We start from the raw sequence: 13,983 nt of genomic DNA on the forward strand, positions 1-13,983 counted from the left end.
TGGAGTCGGGGATACAGAGGATCAGAGGACTGCTATACTCCAACCAAAAAGGAGATACTGGCAGCATATGAAGGGGTCCGAGCTGCTTCAGAGGAGATCGGGACTGAAGCACAGCTTCTCCTGGCTCCCTGACTGCCAGTGCTGGGCTGGATGTTCAAAGGGAGTGTCACCTCTACACACCATGCAACTGATGCCACGTGGAGTAAATGGATCACATTAATCACACAACAGGCTCAAATAGGGAGCCCCAGCCATCCGGGAATATTGGAAGTGATCACAAATTGGCCAGAAGGCAAAGACTTTGGAATGGCACCAGAGGAAGAGGTAGCACATGCTGAGGAGGCCCTACCATATACTGAGCTACTGGATAATAAGAAGCAATATGCCCTGTTTACTGACAAGTCCTGTTGCATTGTGGGAAAACATCGAAGGTGGAAAGCAGCTGTATGGAGCCCCACACAACGGGTTACTGAAGCTGCTGAAGGAGAAGGTGAATCGAGTCAGTTCGCAGAGGTGAAAGCCATCCAGCTGGCCTTGGATATCGCAGAGCGAGAAAAGTGGCCAGTGCTCTACCTCTATACTGACTCATGGATGGTGGCAAATGTGCTGTGGGGGTGGTGACAGCAGTGGAAATGCAGCAACTGGCAGCACAGAGGCAAACTCGTCTGGGCTGCTGAATTATGGCAAAATATTGCTGCCCGAGTAGAGAATCTGGTTGTGAAAGTACGCCATGTAGATGCTCATGTACCCAAGAGCTGGGCCACTGAAGAACATCAGAACAACCAACAGGCAGATCAGGCTGCCAAGATTAAGGTGTCTCAAGCAGATCTGGACTGGCAGCATAAGGGTGAACAATTTATGGCTCGCTGGGCCCATGACTCCTCAGGCCACCAGGGAGGAGATGCAACATATAGATGGGCTCGTGACTGAGGCGTGGACTTAACCATGGATGCTATTGCACAGGTAATCCATGAATGTGAGACATGTGCTGCAATCAAGCAAGCCAAACAGTTAAAACCCATTTGGTATGGAGGACGATGGTCAAAATATAAATATGGGGAGGCCTGGCAGATTGATTATATCACACTCTCACAAAATCGGCATGGCAAACACTATGTGCTTACAGTGGTGGAAGCAGCCACTGGTTGGTTGGAAACTTATACCGTGTCGCATGCCGCTGCCCGGAACACCATTTTAGGTCTTGAGGAGAAAGTCTTATGGCGGCATGGCATGCCAGAAAGAATTGAGTCAGAGAATGGGACACATTTCCGAAACAACCTCATAGACGCCTGGGCCAAAGCACATGGCATTGAGTGGATATATCACATTCCCTACCATGCACCAGCCTCTGGAAATATTGAGCGATACAATGGATTGCTGAAAACTACACTGAGAGCAATGGGTGGTGGAACTTTGAAACACTGGGACGTGCATTTAGCAAAAGCCACCTGGTTAGTCAATACCAGAGGATCTGCCAAGCAAGCTGGCCCTGCTCAATCAAACCTACTACATACTGTAGATGGGATAAAGCCCCTGTAGTACACATTAAAAATATGCTGGGGAAGACCGTCTGGATTACTCCTGCATCGAGTAAAGGTAAACCCATGCGTGGGATTACTTTTGCCCAAGGACCTGGGTGCACTTGGTGGGTAATGCAGAAGGATGGAGAGATCTGATGTGTGCCTCAGGGAGATTTGATTTTAGGTGAGAATAGCCAATGACCTGGACTGTCAAATAACTCTGTTATTGCAGTTGGTGCCCCACAACATCCTCCTGCCACATCCAAAGCCTCCTACTCCACCGACTGAGCCAACTCCGCCTCATTTCTCAGCCTTATAGACTGTCATAAGAGATGGAACCTGAAGTTATGGACTAAATGAGCTCAGCAAACATTGTGGAAAGATGGCCCATAGTGTAAGGGAATGATATCTGTGAGACCTGGGAAAAAAGGGGGTGGTGATTCCTTGAGATGTATTTGGAAACCTGAGCATAATGTCAATGGTATGGAATAAGGGGTGGAGACTGTCCTGGTTTTGACCAGGATGGAGTTAATTTTCATTGGAGTATTTCATACCATGTGATGTCATGCCCAGGTGGGTGTGCTCGCTCACGTCTCTCTCTCACGCGCTTGCGATCTGCTCGTCGGGCCGTGTTGTTGCTTGGGGCGGTCGTTGCACTTGGCAAGCCACTGTTACATTTTACCCATTTCTTTTTGGACTCACTGTTGTTACTGTTGTTCTCTTGTTATATTTAGTAAATTCTTCCTTTTTATTCAACCCACGAATTCTCTTCTTTTGTCCCTCCCCTATTTCACCAGAGGGAGGAGGGGGAGGTGAATGGCTGGCCACATGACGTCTGGCTGCCGGCTGAGTTCAAACCTCCACAATTGTGAATGCATTGTACTGTGCATCTCTAAAGGTCAGTTCCCTGAAGTGCTGTATTTACTGTGTATGCTTCTGTTTTCTGCCTTAAACGGGAAAAGGGAAACAAGGAGCAGGATGCTGCTACCAGAGCATCTCATCCAGCCCCTACCTAGCACTCTCTGTGTTCAGGAGCCCCTCACACCTGGACAAGAACTATAATGTAAGTCAGTGAAATTGTTCTGACAGTGGAAATCCTGGCTTTTGACTTTCCCAGAGAGTCCTGCATCCCTCCCCTGTCACATCATGTACGTGTGGTCCCTTCATGTGATAAAAGATGGCTTGGGAAAGGAAGTGCTCCAGCTAGGTTTTTTTCTTCCTGCCAGAAAAATTCTTTCCAGTCTGCTCTCTCTTGTCTGGATCACAGGAGCCCCTAGAAGAGGGGGCAGCCAGGAAGGATCTTCAGGCTGGATGAATCACCCTGTTGGATCCTTTGAGGCTTAAATAGCACTATTGGAAAGAGGACGTTTTTGTTAGCTTTGAGTGAGGCTCAGTGATAGTTTCTAGACTTGAAACATTCTGCAAATCAGTCTTTAAACTGACATTAAGTTGATGACACTTCTATATATAGAAAAGCAACTTTATGTTCTGTTGAGGTTATAGAAGAATTAAGTTACTTTGTTTCTCTTCAGAGATATGCTCATTTTGAGTCTTAGTAAAAAAGAGAATCTGTACTTGCTTGTGGAGGAATACAGTAGGTAGATTGAGTAGAATGTTTAGCTGATCTTTCAGGCAATTTGGCATTGATCCTGCAAACACCTTCAGCACATGCTTAACTTCAAGCCCTTTTTTGTGTTATTAGAACTACTAACTACTGTGTATTCAGAGTTCTCAGTTGTACTTTGTAGTAGCAGAACATTTGAATATGATTTGTTTGTTTAAAGTATGCATTATGGAGAGGCTGCAGAGCAGACTCACTTGAGAGTAATGTTGCCATTTCGTAATAGGAAAGAATGCTAAAATCTAGAAATGTCTAGGCCAGCTGACTCTATGAAACATTTTCAGCAACATTGTCTCTTTTGAATCTGACTTTTCAGTATAATTACAAATCAAGTAAAGTTGACTATTTGTTTTATTTAAGGCTGCTCCTATGACAGAATTTACTGTTTTGTATAGACAGGTCAGAAAAGGATTTTGTACGTCTGTGGTGACTATATTTTACAGTGTCTGATAGGTTTTTATGGAAGCCATTTGGTGATCTCATCAACAAGAAGTCTATTGTTTCATTACTATCAGATTCTGTATGTTTGTGATTAAATCAGCAGAATGGAGAACATGAAGGGAGTGCTGCTTACTTTGCAATCATTTCCATCTGTTATAAATTTTTATCAGATGTTGGGAAACAGCAGGCAAAACTCAGAGCAAGTGTTTTATCCAATTTCCAAGAAACAGTGATATCTAATTAGCATGTATTGTGCTCTTAGTTTTATCTGTCCATTTAGATATTTACAATATCCTGTGGTATACCAGTATTAATAGAGTATATGGAAAGCTATTTCCATCATTCCTCATACTATTTTGTTCTGAAGGCTCTGATGCTGACATAAATATTTTGGTACTTAGTAATCATGTGCACTGATGATACCATTTTCATAAAAAAGAGAGTCAAAGTGAGGCTTGGAGAGGAAAATCTCCATTAGGCATACACAGCTGTCCTAAGTGTCGTTGCCTCCATTGATGATGTAGGAATCAGCAAGTGCAATTGGCTGGCCAGTGGCCAGTACCATTTGCCTCAGGGAAGTGGAAGAGGAATCCATCAGCAATACACAGAAGCTGATTTATAATTAGATCGTCTCAAAGAATGAAGTATTATATTGCTTATGAAATTCATTTTTAGTGTTAATTGTTCTAAATAGATGTTCCTGGTTTTCATGTAAATGACTGGGGTACTTTTAATAATGTGAAGGTTTTTACTCATTGGAGTTCTGCACCTTCTCTTAAAGGTGCAAAAAATTTGCCTGCAAAAAAATTATGTGGTCTCATCTGAAGAGGGAAAAATATCTTCTCTTTTTTTCTAAATTACTGAGATTCTACTGAGTGTCTCCTTTACTCAAATACTAGAAGTCTGCAGTATTTGTGGTTTTCCTCCCCTTTTTTATGTTTCCTGTGTCTCATATTCTTTCTGAAATGAATAATTCCATTTTCCTCCAAAAAAAAGCAAATGAAAGGAAATGGCCTTTTTTTAAAAAAAAAAAAAAAAAAGGCAATGTAATTATGATACCATAAAAAGAGGAAAAGAAATAACATGCTATGCTATCAAAAATAATAACTTAATCTAATATTCATTATTACAGAGAGCAGCTCTTCCCTGGATTAATTCTTGTTTCAACTACAGCATACCTTTTAGAAAATCACCAGGTCCAGTGATGCAGAATACACCATAATCTTTCAGTTCTTCAGTCACCGAATAGTTCCTCCATTATAAATGCACATTTATCTAGGTGAATCCTCTGACTGTGAAGCTATCTGTGTAGTTTTGGCACTACCTAAGTACTTAAGTTTTGAAAAATTGTGGCTTTATTTAATATTGTTTGTACCAGGATCAGTGAATGACTGTGTGCTAGAGTAACCTCAAGCAGTTTGGGCCTCTCTCGGGGCTTACGTGGAGTTCAGAGGGGAAGTGGTGAGTGCTCTGAACTGTAGTGAAGTTTAGACTGGAGTTAAGATAAACTTGGAAATGCGAGAAGGTGAAATTTTCAGGCATTTTGTGGTTGAAATATAGGCATCAAATGAATTTTAGCATCTACTGAGCTTTGTCACCACTGGATGGGGAGTATCTAAATTACAGTTTTGAATATATGCAACCACCTTTTCCCTAAATCACAACTGAACAAGGTACTGTGCCCCTCTAGGCCTTATTTGTGCCTATGTACCATATATTATTAGTTACAGATTTTTTATGCTTAAATAAACACAGTCAGTTATGATTTTTATATATATGTCTGTGTATGAGCGTAAAAGTACAGAGACATGTATATGTGTATAGAGAAAGAAGAATGGTTTTGTGTTTGTGCATAACAAGTATAATCATATGGTCACTTACACCAATGTCACAGTTAGCGTTTATTTCTGTAAACAGTTCTCTTTTCTTCTGCCAAAGTGGAGTAGAATATAGAACTTCATTCAGAAGACCCCTTATTACTTGCAGCAAGACACTTTCAGTACATAGCACTTAGAAATTAGTTTATTCCAATTTATTTTATTCCTTATTAACTAAGTATTAATTCCTGTCCTGGTTTAGCCAGGATAGGGTTAAGTTTCCCCAGCAGTGGGGGGGAAGCTCTAGCTGGGTTATTCATATATCATGCTGACGTCACATCCTGGCACAAGCACGGGAAGAATCGGTGATCACGTGGGTTGGCGCAGCCAGATCTCTCTTTGCTGTATCGGTATATACTTTACTCTGGTCATTGTTATCACTGTTATTCTTATTGTTTGTTGTGTTGCTGTTGCACTGTTGCATTAAACCTTTCCTTATCTCAGCCCCGGGGCTTTGTATTTCACTCCCTTTGTGGGGGAGGGGCAGCGGCCGCGTGGTCTCAGACCTCGGCAGGGGCTAAACCATCACAATTCCTGATTCAAATATAAAAGAAAAATAAATATATTAGACAGCTGAAGCATGTACTGTATGATGTTATAAAGATAACAGATTATGTATTGAAACAATCAATGAAAATAATCTTTTGACCTTGGGATCATAGAAAATAGAGGAAGATTTTCCAGACCAGTATTTTTGCCTGTCTGAGGCCTGCTTCACCATGAAGTACATCAAACTACAACTGAATCATGAAGGTACTTCTGCTGTATTGAAGTTAAGAAAAGGTACTTCTCAGTCCTTAGGTGCAAGCTGAATTGTTTGAGATATGTTGATCCCCTTGATTGCTGCTTTAGAGATTAGCAGTCAAATGGTGTTCATAATTGAATCATAGAATGGTTTGGGTTGGGAGACCTGTAAAGGTCACCTAGTCCGACTTACCTGCAATGAGCAGGAATGTCTTCAACTAGACCGGGTTGCTCAGAGCCTCATGCAGCCTGACCTTGAATGTTTCCAGGAATGGGTCATCTGCCACCTCTTTGGGAAACCTGTTCCAGTGTTTCCCCACCCTCACCGTAAAAAATTTCTTCCTTATATTTAGTCTGAATCTTCCTTCCTTTAGTTTAAAACCATTACCCCTTGTCCTGTTGCTACAGGCCCTACTGAAAAGTTTGCCCTCATTTTTCTTCTAAGCCCCTTTTAAGTATTGAAAGGCTGCTATGAGGTCTCTCTGGAGCCTTCTCTTCTCCAGGCTGAACAACCCCAACCCTCTCAGAGTTGTCCTCACAGGAGAGGTGTTCCAGCCCTCTGATCATTTTCATATCCCTCCTCTGGATCTACTCCAACAGGTCAATGTCTTTCTTGTACTAAGGAATCCAGAGCTGGACACAGTACTTCAGGTGGGGTGTCACCAGAGCGAAGTAGAGGGAGAGAACCACCTCCCTCAACCTGCTGGCCACACTTCTTTTGATGCAGCCCAGGACATGGTTGGCTTTCTGGGCTGTGAGCGCACATTGTCAACTCATGTCCAACTTTTCATCCACCAGTACCCCCAAGTCCTTCACATGACTACTCTCAATCCCTTCATCCCCCAGCCTGTATTGATACGAGGGATTGCTCCAGCCCAGATGCAGGACCTTGCACTTGGCCTTGTTGAACCTTGTGAGTTCACATGGGCCCACTTCTCAAGCTTGTCCAGGTCCCTTTGGATAGTACCCTTTCCCTTAGGCAAGTCAGGCACACCACTCAGCTTAGTGTCATCTGCAAATTTGCTGAGGGTGTACTCGATCCCACTATGTCATTGATGAAGATGTCAAATAATACTGATCCCAGTGTGGACACCTGAGGGACACCACTCGTCACTGGTCTCCATCTGGACATTGAGCCATTGACCACTACTCTCTGGATGCAGCATTTCATTTAATCTGTATAACTGAATTCATGTTTAATAAAAATTGGAAAACTATGAGAATGGTAAAGAGCAAAACTGCTATTTCAGAGACTAATCATGGCAAGAGGTATGATGTAGAGAAGTAGAGACAAGTTAACCTTGTTTCACTCCTAACCAGGTATAACACAGTGCTTTGTCTGGTACACTCTTCAGCAAAAATAGTAAAGTTGTTACTAATGCTGGTTAGTGTGATTTTGTAGGTAGTAGGTAACTGTGTTGTCTTTTGGGGAAACTGAAGGGAGGGGATGATAGAGGTTTAAAAAGGGTTGACTTTTTTGATTTATAAGAATAACTGAGTTGATACAGTGTATAGTAAATTTGTATCAAACATTTGTTTAAAATTCACTGACATTCTTTTTTTTTTAAAGTCTTTATAAGAAAATAATAGGGTATATGAGAACAGACTACAAATAATTTGAATTTAATACCTAAGTGGCCACAATGCAATAAAAAAAACTTGTAATACAGCTAAGTACCAGGTTATACAATTGGAAATCAGAAATGCAGGTTGTAGCTGCAGGATAGTACAACTGCTGAATGACATTTTGAAAAGAAGTGACTAAGAGGTGGGGGTTTGGTCCATGTTGCCTAGCTTTAGAAGAAATAACTGCAACATGGAATCCAACTTGGTACTTCAGCAGTTTCACTGAAACTTTCTTCACAAACTGTGGAGATAAAATGTTAACATTTTAAAGAATGAGCTACTTTTCAAAATATGAAATTTAGGAAGGAAATATACTTTTTGGTTTTGTATGCAACATTGGCAATGCCATTTCAGGAAGAGAAAAAGCAATTGCATATTGTTTGTTTTCTACTTGTGCATTTTGGCCCTTCAAAATGGTGGTAAAGAGGCAGGGGAGGAGATTACACCTGCTCGGGAAGTACCTCTCTGTGTTGAGGGAGGGAGGACAGCTTCCAGGCTGCAGGAAGTGGCAAGGAGAGGAAGAATAGGGAGCAAGAGCAAGAGGAGATCCTGCAGCCTAGTAGTGGGACTGAGAGAGCACTGAGACAAGCATGGAGCAGACAGTGCTATGCCTCTGAAGCAACAGAAACTTTCCAGGGACAGGGGGCAACTGCATAATTGGCTAAAAACCAACAGCTATGTTATATGAAACCTGAGTGCAAATTTACTGTGTGCAGAGACCTATGCTTCAAAGATGTAGGGGGCAGTTACAGACTGATTTGTAGTCCCTTGTTTTGATTCTGCTCTACCTCATCAATTTGACATTTTCCTGTTTACAAAAAGTCAGTTTTTTCTCGTTCTGTTCCAGTAAATCTGGCTTGTGAGTATAGCCTGGCTTTTCTATCAGTCAGTTCTTGTGGCTTCATCTTTAGCATGCAGGCTTTTTGGATTACCTCTCTCATCTACTTCTGAAGTGAGCCTAGGAATAAAAAATGTAGGAAATGTGGAGTTTATAAGGAGCCAAATATCAAAGTCCTTTATTGGCCTAGTATTGGCTAATTGTAGACAGAACTTGAAAAAAACGTTTTAGAATTAGGCTCTCTAGGAGTTAGGACCTTCTGTGTTCTGTACAAAAACCTTTCTACTGGGGGGGGGGGGGGGGGGCTGAATAGTTGTCACTAGTTAATTTGTTCTTCATTCCACAACAGCTTAACATAACTAAGAGTAAGCATGTCCCTCTTACAGGAAAACTTCTGATGTGCTAGGCTCTGTTACTCATAAGTGCCATTCGTAACCCCTTGCTGTGGTGTTGTCACTACGTTCTAGCACTCTTAAGTATTTTAAATGTATAACTTTTATTCACGTGTGTTGTTCCTGCTGTACCACTTGTATAAGAAAACATTGCAGTATACTAGATTAGTATCGCAATGCAATTTCCTTACCATACTATCCCCAATTTATATAAAAGCAATGGAGCTACTTGGGTTAAAAACGTCTCTTTATCCTTCCCCTATAATTTTTTTCTCAGGATAGAAAAGTAGAACTGTAGTCTTACGTAAAAGCTGGTAATCTGGCATCTTCCATGCTGTTGAAAATTAAGACCTACTGCTGTAGTTGATAATTTGAATACCTTTACAGTGGCAGTCTTCTTGTTCTAGTGGTTTTCACAAGCTCTGTGTGCATATGTACAAATGAAAAGTTCAAAAGAAGTCATCACCCACAATTTCAAGTCTTTGCTTAAAAAAGGCTGCTGTATTGTGAGTTAGGGTATTATGGATGAGAATTGAGGTACAGAAATCAGCTACAGGGAGCTTGTATGCCACGTTCCTGCATTGTAATAATTTTTGCTATTCATTGACTTTGAATACTAAATCAATCAGAACTTAGTTTTTCTAAAAAGAAGTGGGACATACAGATTCTAACACCAGAAAAACTTGAAGCAGTTATCAGTTATTTTCCACTGGTGACCATTAGACTGGCACAATTAGGCATGAGCTGAAGTTCAAGAAATTCCATTTAAACATACAAGAGAGCTTTTTTGCATTGAGGGAGGTCAAGCAGTGGTTGCCCAGAGAGATTGTGGAGTTTTGAATATCTTTGGATATTCAAAACCTGACTGGACAGTGCTCTCTGCAACGTACTCTGGCCCTTCTTTGAGCAGGGGAGCTGGACTGGCTGATCTGAAGTTGCTTTCAACCTGTGATTCTATGAAGACAGGTGTTTCATCTGATACTGGCACAATGACTTGCAAATTTTGCTTTCTTCTTTGTAGTGTTATCACCTGATTATTCGTTTGTAAAATTTGTAAAATGAAATGAATTTTCATATGTAATAATTTATACTTACATACATATCATGTCGTTGTCACTTAACAGCTACATTGCCAGTCTGTCTAAGAAATCCAGGATGCTAAGATCTATTACTTCAGTGAATGGAATTTTGTAATACACGTAACATTTATTTGGCAGCGCCTCTGTTTCAGATTCTCTCTGTGTGGTTCTCATGGTTAAATATTACAATGTTAAATTAAAAATACAAATGGCGGTTCTTTGTTTATTATTCACATCCTTGAGATATTTCTAATGGGGTCTTAAAATAAGACATCTGTTACATTCTTTTGTTTTCTCCACTAATGAAAATACGAACTTTCTTAGGTTCTATTGATTTTTTAGCCATGTTCCTAGCATCAGTGAGTGAATACCTTCCCTTTGTTTATATCAGTGATTTATTACCCCTTAACTTTGATTCTGTTTCTCCTGAGTGACTTTACATTCCCAGAAGATTAAATTCTTGTAAATACTTTCCTCTTTGCAGTGAGGAGCTACGGAAAGAAGTGCGACAGCTGAAACGTGAACTGCTGGAAGCAAAGCAGAAAAAAGAAGAAAAAGCTTTAAAACCCAAAGAAAAGGAAGGTAAGAGTATATTATAGCAGGTGCTATGTAGATGTCCAGTTAACTTTCCAGTTTTAAATTTTTTTAGTAGTTTTGTGTTTCATGTGGATAAATGTGAACACTATATTGTTGAAATGTAGGGGGTTTTTTCCCAATAAAATTAGTCGTCCTTAAGAATGGATGTAAGGATGCCAGTATATAAATAAATTGTACAAGTAGCATTCGTTCTTTCAAACGAGGTAGTATTTGTCCTTCCAAATGTCCTTTAGTTACATCTGTGTAGTTGGGCAAGCTTCTGGATTTGAAATATCATGGCATAGGATTGAATTCTTTGGTGGGGACGTACCTGTTCTGACCTCTGACTGGGAAAGTCGTGTTTTGGACTTGGAAAGGTACTTAAATGCAGATTATTAACTTACTAACTAAAGCTACTGACTTCAAACTTTCATGCATCTTATGATACCTGTGGAACACAAACTCAGAAAGTCAGTTCCATGTTTATTTTCTATAAACCTTAACAAAATGGGATCTTCAGATGCCCACTTCTTTGTCAGACAAATTTTGTATTCTATTTCTTTCTAAATGTGCATAAGTTGCTAAATTTATACTAGTATGTAAGGTGTGTGTTTTAGTGCAAGTGAATGTAACACCCTTTATTAGCTGAACTGAAGAAAAAAAAAAGGACTGGTTTTTAAGCACTCTGAAGTTGCTAATCACATTTCTGGAGTGGATTCTTTGTCCAGTTCTCAATACCATAAGAAATCTGGAAGAAAACATAAAACTATTCACTAAAACTTCCAGATGAAACACAGTTTAGAAGAGTGGTAGAAAGTACAAGGTCATTTTTAGAAAAACTCGTGCATTCTCTTGAATAACAGGTGAGCTTGATCAACAACCAGTTTGGCAAAATAAAAAATACAGTATCTTGAACTTGTATATGAAATCTGGCATGAAATTTTACAATGCGGTAGCTCTGAAAAAGTTCTAGGAATCATGCTCAATCACTGAATGAATATAAGCTCTCATTGGCAAGGTAATGAATGCTGTCACTGGCCATGTGATAAAAGAACTGCAAGTAAAAGTGTAGAAGAGGTAAAGGTAGTCCTTATGTACATACATGATAAATTATTTTGAATAGTGCCATGTATGGCAATTGTAATACTATCACTTAAACATTGTTCCTGTTCTGGTGCCAGTTAAGTCAGAGGACTTATTATGGAGTAATTTGAGGAAATCCACCTTTACAGTGACAAAGTAATAGTTGGGCAATACTCATAGTTAGTACTGTGGGGTTTGAAGGATACCTTTTATTCAAGGAAAGGGAGCTTATATATACCAGTGTTGTTGGGTTTTTTTTAAAAAACTTTCTTCAAAATAAGTAGCAGGTAAGAGATAAACCTGTTGAAAATCTGCAGGTAACAGCTAATGGTGAAAATAATCTTGAAAAATCTTGGTTTTCCTTTTTGTGATTACAGTCAGAGCACAGGAAAGGGTCTGTTCCAGTACATGTTGAGAAAGATATATGGCAGGAAAGAGCCTATTCAACAAGTTCTTAGAGTACTAACTAAAACTTCTGAAAATAACCATGTTCCATAATTTAAGACATTATTAAATTATTTAAAAAATTATTAAATAAAATTATTAAAATTATTAAATTTTTATAAATTTATAAATAAATTTATAAATTTATAAATTTATAAATAAATTATTAAAAAAAAGACATTAAATGAGATGCAAATGGTGAAGGGCAAAATGTTTAATGAAAATACAGTAACAGGAGACAGATGAGCAAGAAGATGGTTGCCTTTGGCTAAGCAAATTGGAAATAAGCTTAATGCTTGTTTTCACTCCGTCTTTAGCATAGTGGTCAACTTTGATCATATGGTTACGTATGATCAGTGACATAGAAGGAAGCATTTAGTACAGAGCAAGCAACTAGACTAGTTTGATAAATTAGGTGAGTTAATATCATTTGAACTTGATGACAGTCACTGAAGCATAATAGGGAGTTGGCTGAAGCAGTCCCAGAGACATTAACAAAACATTAACAAAATGCTTTAAGAGAATTGTTTGTAACCAAACTGCAAAGCAGGATTCTGGGAATCTGTTTATTAGTGATCTGGAGAAAACAACAGATTACCTTTGTTAAATTTGCAGACAAAAAAAATATATGGGACAGGAAATGAGAAAACGAAAGAAAGAAAAATGCAAACTTATGTGCTAAGGCTACATGTTCATAAGCAGTTGTTCAAGTGAAGAGCTGAGGGGCTCACTCTTTTCCCTTCCACTAATCCGTGTTGGAGCTTTTATCGATCTGGTTCAGTTTAAGTTGGAAGAAAAGTGTTCCTTTTTTTCTTTGGTAGGATAGTTTTATGCTGGGTTGGTAGATTGAGTCAGTTCATTGAAGTTAAAAGCTAGGTCAAAGTAAACAAAATATGTTTACCTTGGGAGATCTCAGGGAAAAAAAGATTATTATAGTAAGTGGTTTGTATGTCTCTCACAAATTATGAGTTGTACAAATACAAGAAGTTAGATAGCATTTAGGCAACTTAAAATCTAGGAAACATAAGTAGAAAGCTGCGAGCAAACTGATAGTGCCATGCTATTGAAGAAAACTAAAATGGACACTCATAAAATGGGCGGGCTCGTTTTCTTTTCAGCCTGAATCCTTTGCCCAGTTTTGGTGATTGCACTGGAAAAAAAGATACAAGGCATCTTAAGGGAGTACAGAGGAGAGCAACAAAGGGGAATCTAGAAAGTGTAGTATTTGAAGCTTGTAAGAACTGGGGCTGTTCAGTTCAGAGAAGAGATTACTTTGTAAAAGGAGACATATTAATGATCATCAGGAATGTTAAAGGCTACCATGGAGAGGAAATTATTCTATGTAATCCCTGTGGAGAAGGCAGGAGATTAGTTTTGCAGCTAAAGAGATTTAGGTTAAATGTTAGGGAAAACTTCCTAAAGTGTTGGAATAGTTGACCTACAAAGTGAAACTTTTCAATAGCAGATTAGGCAAGTACTTTTTAGGACTGATGCAGAAAAGGTTGATCCTGCCTTTCAGGGGGGATGGGTTTAGCTGTTCTGTTTTTCAAGATTCTGTGAAGCACAATTTAATCAAAAGAAAGGTAAGATGTGGCCCAAAAGAAGGTTTTGAATGGAAGGAGAAAGTAAGCATCTTGTTAATGGTGATAGTAGTTAGGTGGAAGCATCACCAAAAGCATTATACTTACCATCACTGTGAGTCTTTAAATCAAGCAGTTAAAATAAAGGCTTGATTGTAGGTC

The 13,983-nt window shown here is 39.4% G+C and overlaps 1 protein-coding gene across 4 annotated transcripts in view; it reads left to right on the forward strand.

Moving 5' to 3' along the window:
* The window catches only part of CWC27 (CWC27 spliceosome associated cyclophilin), a 121,083-nt gene that overhangs the window by 74,312 nt on the left and 32,788 nt on the right, over positions 1 to 13,983 (forward strand). For all 4 annotated transcript variants that reach the window (XR_012621755.1, XM_074813407.1, XM_074813405.1 and 1 more), the window contains one exon: positions 10,623 to 10,720. Coding sequence is in view for 3 of the 4 variants with exons in the window: in XM_074813407.1 (XP_074669508.1) it covers positions 10,623 to 10,720 (98 nt within the window). In the remaining variant the exon portion in view is untranslated. Of the gene's footprint in view, positions 1 to 10,622; positions 10,721 to 13,983 lie in introns of those variants that run through there.

This window comes from Strix aluco, chromosome Z, assembly GCF_031877795.1.
Source record: "Strix aluco isolate bStrAlu1 chromosome Z, bStrAlu1.hap1, whole genome shotgun sequence".
Lineage (NCBI taxonomy): Eukaryota > Metazoa > Chordata > Aves > Strigiformes > Strigidae > Strix > Strix aluco.